The sequence below is a fragment of the Phaseolus vulgaris genome, chromosome 4 (assembly GCF_000499845.2).
Source record: "Phaseolus vulgaris cultivar G19833 chromosome 4, P. vulgaris v2.0, whole genome shotgun sequence".
Classification (NCBI taxonomy): domain Eukaryota; kingdom Viridiplantae; phylum Streptophyta; class Magnoliopsida; order Fabales; family Fabaceae; genus Phaseolus; species Phaseolus vulgaris.
The window spans coordinates 27814909-27828704 of NC_023756.2; the positions used below are offsets into that span (position 1 = coordinate 27814909).

Here is a 13796-nt window from a genome sequence, read left to right on the forward strand (position 1 = left end):
TCGCCGAGAGTTAGAGCATGTCGAGGAGAGAAGGTGAATGTGATGCAGGTCTGCGCCACCCATGAGCCAGACACTTGGATAACACAGTACAAGCGGTGCCTGGCAGATGGCCTCCTCCCGCTGGATCCGGCGGAAGCTAGGAAGGTAAAGAAAAATTCCAGCAAGTACACGTTGATTGATGGCGATCTGTACAGGTTTGGGTTCACTCACCCGCTCCTGGAATGTATACACGGCGAGAAGTGCACGAGAATCATGGCGGAGCTCCACGAAGGTATATGCGGAAGCCACGTCGGGGGTCGAGCGCTGGCCGCGAGGACTCTCCGTGCAGGCTACTACTGGCCATCTATGAGAGAGGATTGCAAGAAGTATGCCCAGTGTTGCAAACAATGCCAACAGCACGCCGATTGGCACAAGGCACCTCCCGAGGAGCTGAAGTCGATCTATAGCCCTTGGCCGTTTCATACTTGGGGAATCGACATCCTGGGACCTTTCCCGCTGGCGATCAGGCAGATGAAGTACTTGGTGGTGGCGATTGAGTATTTCACCAAGTGGATTGAAGCAGAACCAGTGGCCCAGATCACCGCACAAAAAATCGAAGGTTTCGTGTGGAAAAACATCGTGTGCCGGTTTGGAGTGCCTAAACGCCTGGTGTCGGATAATGGGACGCAGTTTGCAAGCCACCTGTTGAAGAAGCTTTGTGAAGGGGTGGGAATTCAACAAGTGTTTACATCCGTCGAGCACCCTCAGACAAATGGCCAGGTGGAGTCAGCTAATCGGGTGTTGTTGAGAGGTTTGAAGAGAAGGCTTGAGAAAGCCAAGGGAAGTTGGGCTGAGGAGGTGCCCCGTATAGTCTGGGCGTACCACACCACTGAGCAGTCAGGAACCCATGAGACCCCGTTCAGCTTGGTCTATGGGTGTGATGCCATGATTCCGGTGGAGATCCAGGAGAGCTCGCCGAGATTCCAGAACTTCGTAGAGGAAGACTCGAATGAAGAGAGAAGGCTGAACCTGGATCTACTGGATGAGGTCAGGGAAGAGGCGAGACTGAAGGCTGAGGCGGTGAAGAGGAGGATCAAACGAAGATACAACTCAAAGGTGATGCCAAGGCAGTTTAGAGAAGGCGACTTGGTGATGAGGAAAGCCCACCAGTACGAGATGGAGAATAAACTGTCACCCAAGTGGACTGGACCGTTCAGAATAACCGAGGCGCTCGGGAACGGCGCCTACCGCTTAGAGACGCTGGAAGGAGGGGCGATTCCTCGCACCTGGAACGCCACACACCTGAAGTTGTACTATAGTTAAGAGCTTTGTAAGTAAAGACAAACACAAATGTCATATTACAATGTCTCTGATGAAACAGTTTCACGGGGGCACTCTTTTTTCCCTAAGGAGGGTTTTTAATGAGGCCACCCAATAAAAGAAGAGTTTTCGAAGTATAAGGCGTTTTCAGATTGCATGTTTGCTGTTTTCCAAAAGTTTTGAAGAAAGACCTTGTCACTTGTAAGTGATTTAAGGCAAGAAAAGATATATCGCATGCTTTCAGTTAAAGTTTTTAAGTCCTCATCGTTTTTCGGCGATTGGAGGCATCAGTTAAAGATTTAAAGTCCTCATCGTCTTTCGGCGATCTGAGGCACCAAGTGAAAGACCTCAACGCCCTCGCGCGTTTCGAGGCAAGTTAAAGACCTCCTCGCCGTCGAGCGAGTGCAGGCGAGAAAGAGAAAAAGTCCTCCGTGTTTCTGGGGGCGAGAAGATGTAACCCCTGGGGCAATGTAGAGGCAAGTTAAAGACCTCCTCGCCGTCGAGCGAGTGCAGGCGAGAAAGAGAAAAAGTCCTCCGTGTTTCTGGGGGCGAGAAGATGTAACCCCTGGGGCAATGTAGAGGCAGGTTAAAGACCTCCTCACCGTCGAGCGAGTGCAGGCGAGAAAGAGAAAGGTCCTCAGTGCATCCAGGGGGGAGGAGATGTACACCCTGGGCAAGTTGAGGCACCAGATAAAGTCCTTCTCGCCGTTGAGCGAGTTCAGGCAAGATAAAGTCCTTCTCGCCGTTGAGCGAGTTCAGGCAAGTTAAAGTCCTTCTTGTCGTCGAGCGAGTTCAGGCAAGTTAAAGTCCTTCTCGCCGTTGAGCGAGTTCAGGCGAGTTAAAGACCTTCTCGCCGATGAGGGAGTTCAGGCGAGTTAAAGACCTTCTCGCCGATGAGCGAGTTCAGGCGAGTTAAAGACCTTCTCGCTTACATACGAGCTTAGGCAAGATAAAATCCTTCTCGTCTCGAACGAGTTCAGGTATGGTGTAGAGGGTGGAAGAAGTTTGGAAGGTAGCTAAGGTAGGTTCGAAGAGAACGCCTAGTTAGCCGGTCTTTGTTCTGAAGTTCAGGGAGGTAAAGAAGGATCCCAAAAGGCGCCTCTACCCCTAGATCAAGAAACAATTGCCAAAGCATGAGGCTGGAAAGAAGCTGATATCACCAAGAGTTCTTGGCGATCGGGAAGAGTTCAAACAGCGGCGAGAAGGTTGAAAGACCTGTTTGATGAAGCAGGTCGAGTGGGACGGTGTTTTGAGCCAATAACTGAATTACAGTTCGTTGCTTGAAGGGTATTCTTACGATAAGGTTAGTTGCCTTAAGAGTACAAGTTGGTTAAGGCGCTTATTGCTTAAGTTTGAGGTGGTTCGAAGCAGGTAAGTCAAAAGTCGTGTTTGCAAAATCATTAAGTCAAATCCGATAAAGTTAAACATGCAAAGAAGGTTAAAGCGCTTAAAGAAGTCAGGAGAGTGAATACCCAAACTTTGTCATTGAGATAAGTATTTGTTAAAGGCACACATACACGAGTTTTTACAGAATAATACAGGGGAAATCAATAAAGTAGCAGATGAAGAAGAGTTGATTAGTCTTCAGCAGGAACGACTTTTCCATCTACTACTTCATTGTTCAGTGACACCAGGCTGAGATCCAGATCGGGGAATAGGCAAGCGAATTGTTCCCGAGCAGCTTCGAATCCAGCAGCCAGAATCTGAGCAGAGTTTAGCTTAAGTTCTTCGATTTGCCCCTGAAGTTCCTCAATCCGCTTCTTGAGGTCTTCAGTTTGCTCTTTCAGCTCTTTATTCTGCTGCTCCAGCTCTTCAACCTGTTTTTTGAGTTGTTCGTTGGTCTCTTGAGCCTGGAGAAGGTCTTCAGTAACCTTCTTGGATTCCGATTGTGCTTGGGCCAACTCAGCAGCCACCTTTCCCTTCTCTTTGTTGGCCTCGACGAGATCAGCCATGGCGTCGTCTCTCGCCTTTTCTACTTGCCCAAGTAGTTTCTCTCGGTCGATCGACCTCTGCTCCAGTTTTTGCACCTTAGCGGCGTCAGCTTTCATGAGAGCCTCCAGGTCGACCGCCTTGGCACGAAGAGGCACAATTTTGCTTTCCAGCTCGACCTTCTCTTGGGCAAGTTGGTGAACTTTGCGGCGAAGGTCAGTAGCCTCCTTGCGCGCCAGCCTGAGCTCGGTATTCATTGCATCCTCCACTCGGGAGTGTTCGATTTCTGCGAGCGTCAGGCTGAAGGACAACTTCTGCACCTCGATCCTCATGGTGCTGTTTTCGGTTTTGAGGTTGAAGAGGTCATCCTGGAGCCTCCTGGTTGAACCCTCCACAACCCTGGTTATGATCGCAGGGATGTCCTCTGCTATGGTCTTCAGCTTGGCGGTTAGAGGCTCCCACATCCTTGTGACCTCAAGGGGGAGGTTTGCGGCTTGCAGAGGCACCAGAGGCGCTGTGGGGGCTTGTTGTGGGTTCTCGTCGCCACCTTCCTTAGCAGGTTCTTCGGTAGTTGCTTCCTGGCGTGGCGACGCAATCGGGGATTCGGTAATCAGAATCGGAGAGGTATGAGCAACCTCATCCCCGATTGGAGCATTTTCTGCAGCAGAAGCGTTTGAAGGGGGGCCCCCTCCAGCTGACACATATGGCGTAGAGGCGCTTGGGGGGTCCTCCAGGAAATTTGGCTCTTGGGCCTCAGCTGCAGGTGGCGCAGTGGCCAGTGGAACCGCTTGGACTGGTGAGGAAGGAGCCTGTGGTGTTGGCGATGATGGGGGAGGAGCAGGCGTCGATGGTGGTGTTGAGGATGGAAGAGGGGGTGGAGCAGGTGGTGAAGAAGGTGCCACCCTCTTCCTCTTCGCAACGAGGCCATCCTCGGTGACCTCGTCATCCTCTTCTTCCTCCTCATGGATCACTTGAGGGGCTTTCCTTTTAGGTCTCTTAAGGACCAATTTCTTGCGTTGGGCGGGTTCCTTGGGTGGTGATCGCCCTTGGACAATGGCGGCCTCCACCACCGAGTTGGGCACCATTTGGGAACCGGTCGCCAACCCGTGGTTTCGGGCGAGCGCCTTTAGTTCGGCGAGCATATTCCTGGGCAACATGTTGTCTGCATGGGGCGAAAATGCATGGGTTAACTCAAGGAAATCAAATAAGTGCATAAGGTAACAAACAGCAAAGCAGGCGGTATGTGCAGGAAAGGTAAAACCAAAGTCTTGTGCATAACGCACAAGACGCCCAGAAACAGCTAAACAAGAAGCGGCATCAAAACAAGAGTTTAATGTCCTGACCTATTCGAATTTCTAGCTGATCTTCGTAGAATTCAAAGCGTATGAAGGTGGTGGTAAGGAATGTTATATTGGCGTCCGCCACCTTCTTCCAGAAGAGACAGAGGTCTCTGTCCAATGCTCCCATGCTGTCAGGACTTCTGGGCCTCCTGAAGCAGCTCTTGGACTCCTTCTTCCCCTTGTCCACGCAGTACAAGGGGAAGCCATCGAGGAGGGAGGCGTCCTTGTCGTTCGCACGTATTTGGACGAACTTTCCCTTCCAGTCTTTGTACGATTGCTGGAAGATGGTAAAGATGGACCTCCCAGCAATCGCGTTCAAGCTGACCCACAGGCGCTCTCCTGGGTGCTTGGCTTCGAAGAGGAATAAAAACACGTCCACCGACGCGGGCAACCCCAGGTGGGCGCACATTACTTGAAAGGCTCGAACAAACGCCCAGCTGTTGGGGTGAAGCTGGGCGGCAGCAATGTTGAGCTCGGTCAGAAGTTCCCTCTCGAATCGGGTGAAAGGGAACCTGAGCTTGACCTTCTTGAATAGAGTCGTATAGACAAAGCAGAAGGGCCCGTCGGCGCTTACTTTGTCATCAGCACACACGGGCAGATCGGTGGGGCAAGGCAGCACCATCATCTTCTCGTCGTGCTCCTTGTGAAACGATTGATAGATCTCGTCCCCCTTGGTTAGCCGCAAAACTGCTCCCGCAGTATTCACGGAGGATGTCTCCCTCAGAAGGGTCGAGTTGGCCCAGGGATACAAAGTTTTGAAGTCGGGCGGGGGAACGGGGGCTCCTCCAGCGTTAGGTGGAGTCGCCTGGGCCAGGACAGTTTGGGAAGACGCAGGCCTCTCAGCCTGCGAAGATGAAGCGCCACGAACTTGTGTTGGGTCGTGTGCTTGTGAAGGAAGGTTTCGTGCTGAAGGAGGAGGGTTCGGGGTAATCTTTGTGTGAGTCATGATAGCAGCTGCAAAGGAAGAAGAAAGGAAAAATGATCAGGGGGGTTACAGAGGCTGACTCGATCATAGAAGGAAGGTGAAAAACGAACGACTGTAAGTTCGTTGCGACGATTGACAAAGCCCTAAGTCACGCAGAAGGAGAAATGGAAAAACAACCCACAGCGTATGCACCAAGCAGTTACAGGATGATGCAAATCGGTGAAAATGCAAGGAAAACCAGCAGATGAAGGAAAGTAGTTACCTTTCGATGATCAGGAAGACGAAGGAGGAAGATGGTGATCTAGAGTGTTGGAGAGCGTTGAGAGTTTTCGCAGAAGGAGGTTAGAGCGTTGCAAGAACGAAGAAAGTGATGGAACAGTGGAGCGAAATGGGTTTAAGGGTTTTTCGAAATGGTTTTAGTAAGCGCAAACGGCAACTGAAGAGAGCCGTTGATGAAGCCACGTGTCGAGCGATGAGTGAGGGGTTTGGTGGAGCGTCAGAGCAGCAGAAGGTACGACCGCTTGGAATTCCGCGTCAGTGCCACGTAGATCGGTGTTAACGTAGGCTCTTTCAGTCTTTTCGCTAGACAAGTCTTCGCTTAAGACTGGGGGGCTTGTGTACCGCCCTGGTGGTCGGGTGTGATGATGTGGCATCCTGCTACAGTATAGGCGTGTTGACAAGGCGCCAGGTTGGCAAAGGGAAAGGAAGTCGGGGGGTTCGTGTAGTCGCCAGTTGTTATATTGGCGTGTTCCGATTTCCAGCTTACCAGAATCGGCGATCACCAGGGTAAAGATGAACTCGCCAGATATAGATTCAGGCGACCTGATCGTTGGAGATCGCCAGAGCAAGCACATCGCCGAAGATGAAAGAGAAGCAGGTTATGAAGGCGGCCGGCGAGACCACAGGGAAGGTGTATGAAGGCCCCCAACTCACCAGTTCCAGTAGAGATCGCACTCCCAAGTTAGCTATGCGCTGGGCAGTACCATGCATAAGTAACTTAGCCAAAATGAGAGTAGAAGCAGCGCCAAGTCAGGGAGCCTCCAGATGATGGCACGTGTACAGTTGGATGCGAGCCACGTGTCCAAGTCTGTAACTGCCAGGAGAGAGAAAGCTACCAGGTATATAAGAGTTCTTAACAAACTTTCTGAGGTACGCACGTTCAGTTCATACACTTTACGCTTGCGAGTGATAGAGCTGACTGTGAGAGAGGATTTGCACGGTTCTTGTTCTCTTAGTTTTTGGTGATACCGTCACTGACTTGAGCGTTGGAGTGCGATCGGCCGCAGCGGCGCCGCTCTGTTTCTTTGCAGGTTCTTGAGGTGGATCTCGAAGAGGAACGGAGGTGAGAAGCGGTGCGCACGTCGATCCTTTGACGAGGCAGTTTCCAGCGTTCCGGTCAACAGGCAGGATCACAGAGGAAAAAGCATTAAGTGAATGGTAAAGGGTTAAGTGAAATAAAATACTACATCACGAAGAAAGTCGAAATTTGCTTGGAAAGGGCTCAAGCCAAATTTAATCAAGTTAGGATCAAAAGTATTTCAGTTGGAGCCAAAACTAAGCCAAGCCTACCTCATGATTAAGGATTTGGAAGGAATTAATAGGATCTGGAGCCAATCCGTGATAAATTCCTAACTTTGAAATTTGAAGAAGCCCAAGAAATTAAGATTGAAGCCCATAAATAATGCTTAAGAATGAAGAAAACCAATCTGCCAAGCGGACTGGCCTATGCCGAGAAAATCACTAATCTTCTTGGACTCATTAGAATCCCAATTCTAAAAACTATAAATAGGTACCTTAGGGTAACATCCAAAGCATAAAGAGGCATTGAAAGGAAGTAAGAATAGGTTCAAGATAGGAAGAGTCCTCAAATAATAATAGGTACTCATAGGTTTAAGTAGAAGGATCAAATGAGATCCTTAGAGAGGCTTAGATAGCGAGGTTATGATGATTCAGGCTCAAAGAGTCTAAACTTCAGAATCCAATTAGGTCAGTGATGTGAGTTAATTAAGGGATTACCCATTATATGACACTTTCAAGAATTAGATCAAGATTCTACAAGCAATTCAAGAACACAAATCAAGAAACCCATGGGAAACCCATTTCAATAACATGAACCGAATAGAACATCAACAAGTAATTCCAACCGATTAAAACAAGAACCAATGACAAACTATTGATTAAAAACATTCAATAGCAACATTTGACCGATTGAAAATCAAGAACAAGAAACAAAACATGTTTTAGAGTTTTTGATATAGAATGGGTATGGAAGAAGAAGATGAAGAGTTGAAGAAACTTATATGGTTGAAGACAATGGGAGTGATCACGCCACTTGGATGGTGGAAGGCTCTAAGATGAGTGAGAGTTCCGCCACTTGAGGATTCCCAAGACCCACAAGATGAGACAAAGAGTAGGAGAGCAAGTTTCACAAAGAAACCACTCAAATTCTAGAGAGTAACCTTAATTTCAATTTCAATATTCAACTTTTCTTTACAAAAGCCAAGCTCCTCCTTATATAGTAATAGAGGGTCGGTCATTCAAAAGGCAAAAAGGAAAATGAAAAGGGATGGGAAGGCAAAGGCACATGCAAATGCCGCCCAACAACTCTCAAGCTTCCAAAAGTGACTTTTGGAACTACTCTTCCTAAGTCCTATGCTCCTTTCCTTTATTTTCTATTTTAAAACTATTCTAAAAATATTACAAAAAGATATTAATTGAGCTTGGGCCTCATCCTTTGAGAAGACTAATAAGAAGAACTTTAAATGCTTTGGGCCTTCTCCATTTCTTCTATTGATAAAGTCTTTATTTTCTTGTTGAGATGACACTTCAAGTTTAGCATCCTTGGTCATCTTCATGTATTTTGGGTCACATCATGCTCCCCAAGTTGGAGAGAATTCGACCTCAAATTTAGAACCCTTGCAAATAACATAGTGAGTTTGTATACAGAGAAGATATTTCTAAGATTAGGATGTGCAACAAACTTATGTGCATGAAGCTTGGGGATTTCATATGGGAGAATTCTAGATACATGCCATGATTGTAAAGGATGTTTTGGGAAGAGATGGTTTTTTTGTGAAAATCCTCTTAAAAGTGGGAAACTTTTAGGAGGTATGTCAATAACATCCCTAAACTTTCTTAACAAAAATGTCAAGTATTTAGAATTATGGGGAAATGAAAAAGATAAGGAAGGAAAACACCTTGGAGGTGAAGGAATCAGTCCCATTGTATCTTGGCCTTCTTTTTCTCTTTCATGTTCTGTTTTGGATTTTGTTTTATGGTGGTCTTGTTTTACCTCATTTAACGATGTGGTTCCTTTAAGTGGACAATTGGCAGCGATGTGCCCAAAACATAAACATTTAAAACATTTTGTTTTTGAAGTTTTGGTGGGTGACTTAGGGGTAGAAGGATTTTGGGTAGAAACTTTTGGTTTAGAAGTGGGTTGGTTTGAAAAATTTGAAGGAGAAGTTTTTGTAGAAATGTTGTTTGCATCCTTCCTAGAAGATTTGTAGAAACCATCATCATGAGTATTTTTGAAAGTTGTTTTCAAAAGGTGTGATTCCACCTTGATGGCTAGGTGAACCACTTTCTTTAAAGAAGAGTACTCATGTAATTTTACAAAATCTTCAATTTCTCTTCTTAAACCACTAACAAACCATTTTATCTTTGACTCTTCATTAGCATGCATATTCATTTTAATAAAAGTTGTTTCAAAATCTTTAAAGTATTCATCTACCGTCCTATGTCCTTGAGGAAGCCTTTGGAACTTCAGCAAGTGTTCCTTCCTAGAAGGAGGAGGAACAAACCTCGCGCACATACACTCTTTTAAATCGTTCCAAGAAACCACGGGAGGTCTCTTGTTTAGTCCAATGTCCATAAGAGTCTTATGCCACCATTGCATGGCATAGTCTAAAAATTCTAAAGAAGCTAGTCTAACCCTTTGGGCTTCTAGGACCTCATGTACATGAAAAAATTGCTCAACCTTTGCCTCCCAACCAAAATATACATTAGGATCACCATCTCCACTAAAACTAGGTAATTTTACAAATGGAAAATAAGGCTTTGCTACATTTTGGTGCCTATCTTCATGATGATGATGCCTCCTCCATCCACTTTCTTCTTCATCGCCGTGAGAATTGGAAGAACTTCTTGAAGAATGTCTATGAGAATGGCGACTTCCATGGTTGGAATGGTTGGACCTATCATGATGCACTTCAAGTCTTTGTAATCTTTCCTCCAATTGTCTTATGGCTTAATCTTTTTGTCCAAGGGAGCGTTTTGCCTCCTTCAATTCACCAAGAATAAATTCTCTTTGTGGAGAGTGTGGTTTCGAAGATTCACCACTTGAATAGGTAGTCATTCCCAAAATGAAAACAGCAAACACAATGAACAAACAATTTCAAGAAAACAAGGTTAGAAAACTGAACAATGATGTTGCGGTAATGGAAAGTAAAAGGCACTCAAAGCACTCCAAGAAATAATTATTTCCTCAACCAAGCTTCTCTTGGGGTTTGGGTAATTCTCAAATGAAAAATGTCAAAGCAACCCACTCTTTCTCAAAGCCAAAACACCACAAACCTTTAAGGAACAATAAAAGACAATCAAGAAAAGGTGTAAACAAGAAAAGGCTATAGCAAAAGGAATACAATATATATGAAAAACTCAAAGAATATTGAATGAAAAGACAATCAAGAAAATAAGGCACTCAATTAAAAGATAGCACACAAAAGGAACCTAGAGAAAAACACTAGAATAGGATGAAGAAAACCAAAAAACAACACTACTGGAATTGTGTAAAAAAACATGTGCATGACTTTACAAATTTATGGTAAACTGGATAATGCAAAATGGAAGTTTAAATTTAAACCACTGAAACTTGAAGATCTTATCTCATCATAGGCACTGGTATCACACAAAAACAGTGCGCCAATTAATTGTGATAAATTTTGCAAAATCACTGCCACTTTACCGTATTTCCCGTGCCAGTATTGCACACTGATTGTATTTGATTTATCATTTTTTTGTATTTTTATTTTTGCTATACTTATTTTTTTCACTCTTTTGTAACACTTTAAACTACGTAAATCCATAGTTTCAGAATTTTTCAGTAACCACAAAAATTTTCATAAACCAAACAGTCAGCACGTATTCAAGAAAAACAGAGGAAACCTAATTTGGAATGAAAAAACAGAATTGAGAACTTCAAAAGACACAATAGAATTGATGTTTAAGAACTTGTATGGATCTAACACATAAGCATGTACTCAAAACTAAAATAAAAGGCACCAAAGGATCAAGAGAGAAAAAACCTAGGTATAAAGGTAAACTTAACAGAATTTGCAGAGGTACGTTCATTACGGCTCATTGTTTTGGGTTGAGTGCACTTTAGTACGGTTCTACAGACTATAGTTTTCTCTCAGTTTTTGGGTGTTCTTGTTACTAACTTGAGCGTCGGAGCGCCACCGGCCGCAGAGGCGCCATCTTGTGTTTTCAGGTTCTCAGAGAGACAATTTGTTGGAGTGGACTTGAAGAGCACGTGGTGTCAAACCTGGTGAGGAAAGATCGTGACGGGGCATTGTTCTTACGCTAGGTCAACCGGCAGGATCATCTGGCGCCCACCGTGGGGACGTATAAAAGGTGATTCCCAACCACAGTTCGAGTTTGTTGGAGTTTTGGTGTTTTCTGTTCGAATGCTTGCTGTCGGAGTCGGTTTTCGGAGTTTTCACCGTTCGTTTGGAGTTTCTTTGAGTTGCTGAGTTTGCTGAGAAAGGATGAGGACAACGCGGTCCAGTTCAGTCGCGCCGTCAACTGAAGAGGACACTGTGTATATGACGCAGGTGATGGAGATGATGAGGACGTTGCAGGAGAACGTAGCCGCATCGCGTTCTGAGCAAGAAAGAATGCACGAGGCACTAGTGGCCTCATAGGATAGGAATGAAGAGCTCAACAGAGTCAACGAGGAGCTACGTGAAGCCCTTCAGAGACGGGAGGAGCACGCGATTGGGGACAGATCTGCACCCCCGTCCCCACCGCGTAGCTTTCCCATGCCGTTTTCTCATGAGATCATGGACACGGTGGTCCCTGCAAATACGGTAGCGGTGAAAGCATCTTTCACCGGGGTGGAAGATCCTGAGGCTCATCTCACGGCGTTTCACACTCAGATGATGGTCTCAGAAGGGTCAGATGCGGTCTACTGCAAGGTGTTCATGAGCACTCTCAGTGGAACAGCGCTGGACTGGTTCGTCAGTTTACCTACTGGCCACATTACCACGTTCCAGCAGTTTTACAAGATGTTCGTTGAGCAGTACATAGTGAACAAGGCACCGCCGTTGGTGTCTTACGATCTGTTCGACGTGAGGCAGTGTCAAAGGGAGTCTCAGAAGGATTTTCTTAATAGATTCGGAGCTCAGATCGTCCGCTTGCCAGGTAAGGATGAAGAAATGTTTGTGCATGCCTTCAAAAAGGGCGTATTGTCTGGGCCTTTCAGTGAATCGCTGATCAGGAGCCACCCCGCCACGTTCGCAGAAATCCGGCGACGTGCCGTGGCTCACATCGCCGCTTAGTGCGAGGTCTCCGAGAAAAGGGGAAACGTGGCCCCAGCCAAGCCACGCGCTCAGACGAGGATTCAACCGCAGAGGGTGATGGAGGCTGCGGCAGGGAAGAAGGGTCAAAGGATGCATCATTCTTATGACCCAAAGAAAAGTAAGGGGAAGGAGCCAGGGCGGCCTAGGGAGTCTAATCGCCCGCCGAGGTACGAGTTTGTGATGGGATTGGCTGACCTGATCGCCATTCCGAACATTGCTTCCAGGCTCAAAGTGCATGAGAAGACGACGGATAAGGTGTTGGGACCAAAATCAGACGCGTGGTGTGAGTTCCACAAGAGCTTTGGCCACTCCATCAATTCGTGTTTGGCTTTGGGATACCAACTCGCCGAGTTGGTCAAGTGTGAGTTCTTGAAGGATTACTTGCTAGAGAAGCAAGTGGGGCAATCATCAGGTTCACAACCGTTGGGCAGTGAGGGACAGCAGCACGAGGTACCCATTCACGGCGAGATCCACACCATAGCTGGTGGATTCTCGGGTGGTGGGTGTACCGCATCGCAGCGAAAGAAGTACGCAAGGTCTGTGATGTCTGTGGAGGTTTTTGAGGATCACTCACCCGACGTGGACATCACGTTCACCAAAGAGGATCTTAGGGATGTCGTACCTCATGACAATGACCCTATTGTAATCTCGCTTGTTACGGCGGGAAGGACGGTCCATCGGGTGCTGGTCGATCAAGGAAGCTCGGCAGATGTGATGTTTTGGCCGACTTTCGAAAAGTTACAATTATCCCCTGACCAGTTGAGGCCATACGGGGGCTACTTGTACGGTTTTGCCGACGATCAAGTGGAGGTCGGGGGTACATTGAGTTAAGGACGACGTTCACAGATGGGTTGTCCTCGCGCACAGAGAAGATCAGGTATCTTGTTGTGAACGCTCCATCGGCATACAACATCCTATTGGGAAGGCCAACACTCAACAGGACAGGAGTTGTGCCTTCGACAAGGCACATGAAGTTCAAGTTACCATCAATGGAAGGGGTGGTCATCACCATCCGATCCGACCAAAAGGAGGCAAAGAAGTGCTATGAAAACAGCCTCAAGAACAAGAGATCGGTATGCCATGTAACCACAACGCCGCCCCCTGGTGTGAGGCCTGAGCAGGAAAACTGGCGAGTTGTGGATACAGCATTGGAGGTGGTCGCCGAGGGCGATGTGGCAATGGAGGATGTCGAGGCGAGGTCCGAGAGCGCCGCTCGGGTGGAGGAAGAGAAAAACTGCCTGGAGACTGCTAGGGAGTCAGGAATTGCGAGAGCGTTGATCGCCAGTGAGAAGAAGCCTCAGCCGGTCGAGGAGTGGCTCGAGAAGAAGATCAACGGCAAGACGTTTAAGTTGGGGAAAACCTTAGATGGCGAGACACAAGACCAGATCGCCAAGGTAATAAGTAGACACCTGGACGCGTTTGCATGGTTTGCTTCAGACATGCCGGGGATTGACCCCGATTTTTTGTGTCACCGATTAGCAATGGATCCCCAAGTCAGGCCAATCTGCCAGAGAAGGAGAAAGTTCAACGAGGAAAAGAGACAGGCGATCAAGGACGAGACGCATAAACTCCTCGCAGCAGGCCATATCAGGGAAATCCAATATCCAGAATGGCTCGCCAACGTCGTTTTGGTCAGGAAGAGCAGTGGGAAATGGCGGATGTGTGTTAACTTCACGGATCTGAATAAAGCCTTTCCAAAGGATTCTTGTCCTTTGCCAAGTA

At 47.0% G+C, this 13796-nt stretch overlaps 1 protein-coding gene across 1 annotated transcript; it reads left to right on the forward strand.

The window, feature by feature from the left end:
• The first annotated feature begins 11534 nt into the window (after positions 1 to 11534).
• On the forward strand, positions 11535 to 12053 carry LOC137838582 (uncharacterized). Its single transcript, XM_068647827.1, has one exon. It carries the CDS (start codon positions 11535 to 11537, stop codon positions 12051 to 12053), a length of 519 nt encoding a protein of 172 aa, XP_068503928.1.
• Positions 12054 to 13796: the final 1743 nt, after the last annotated feature.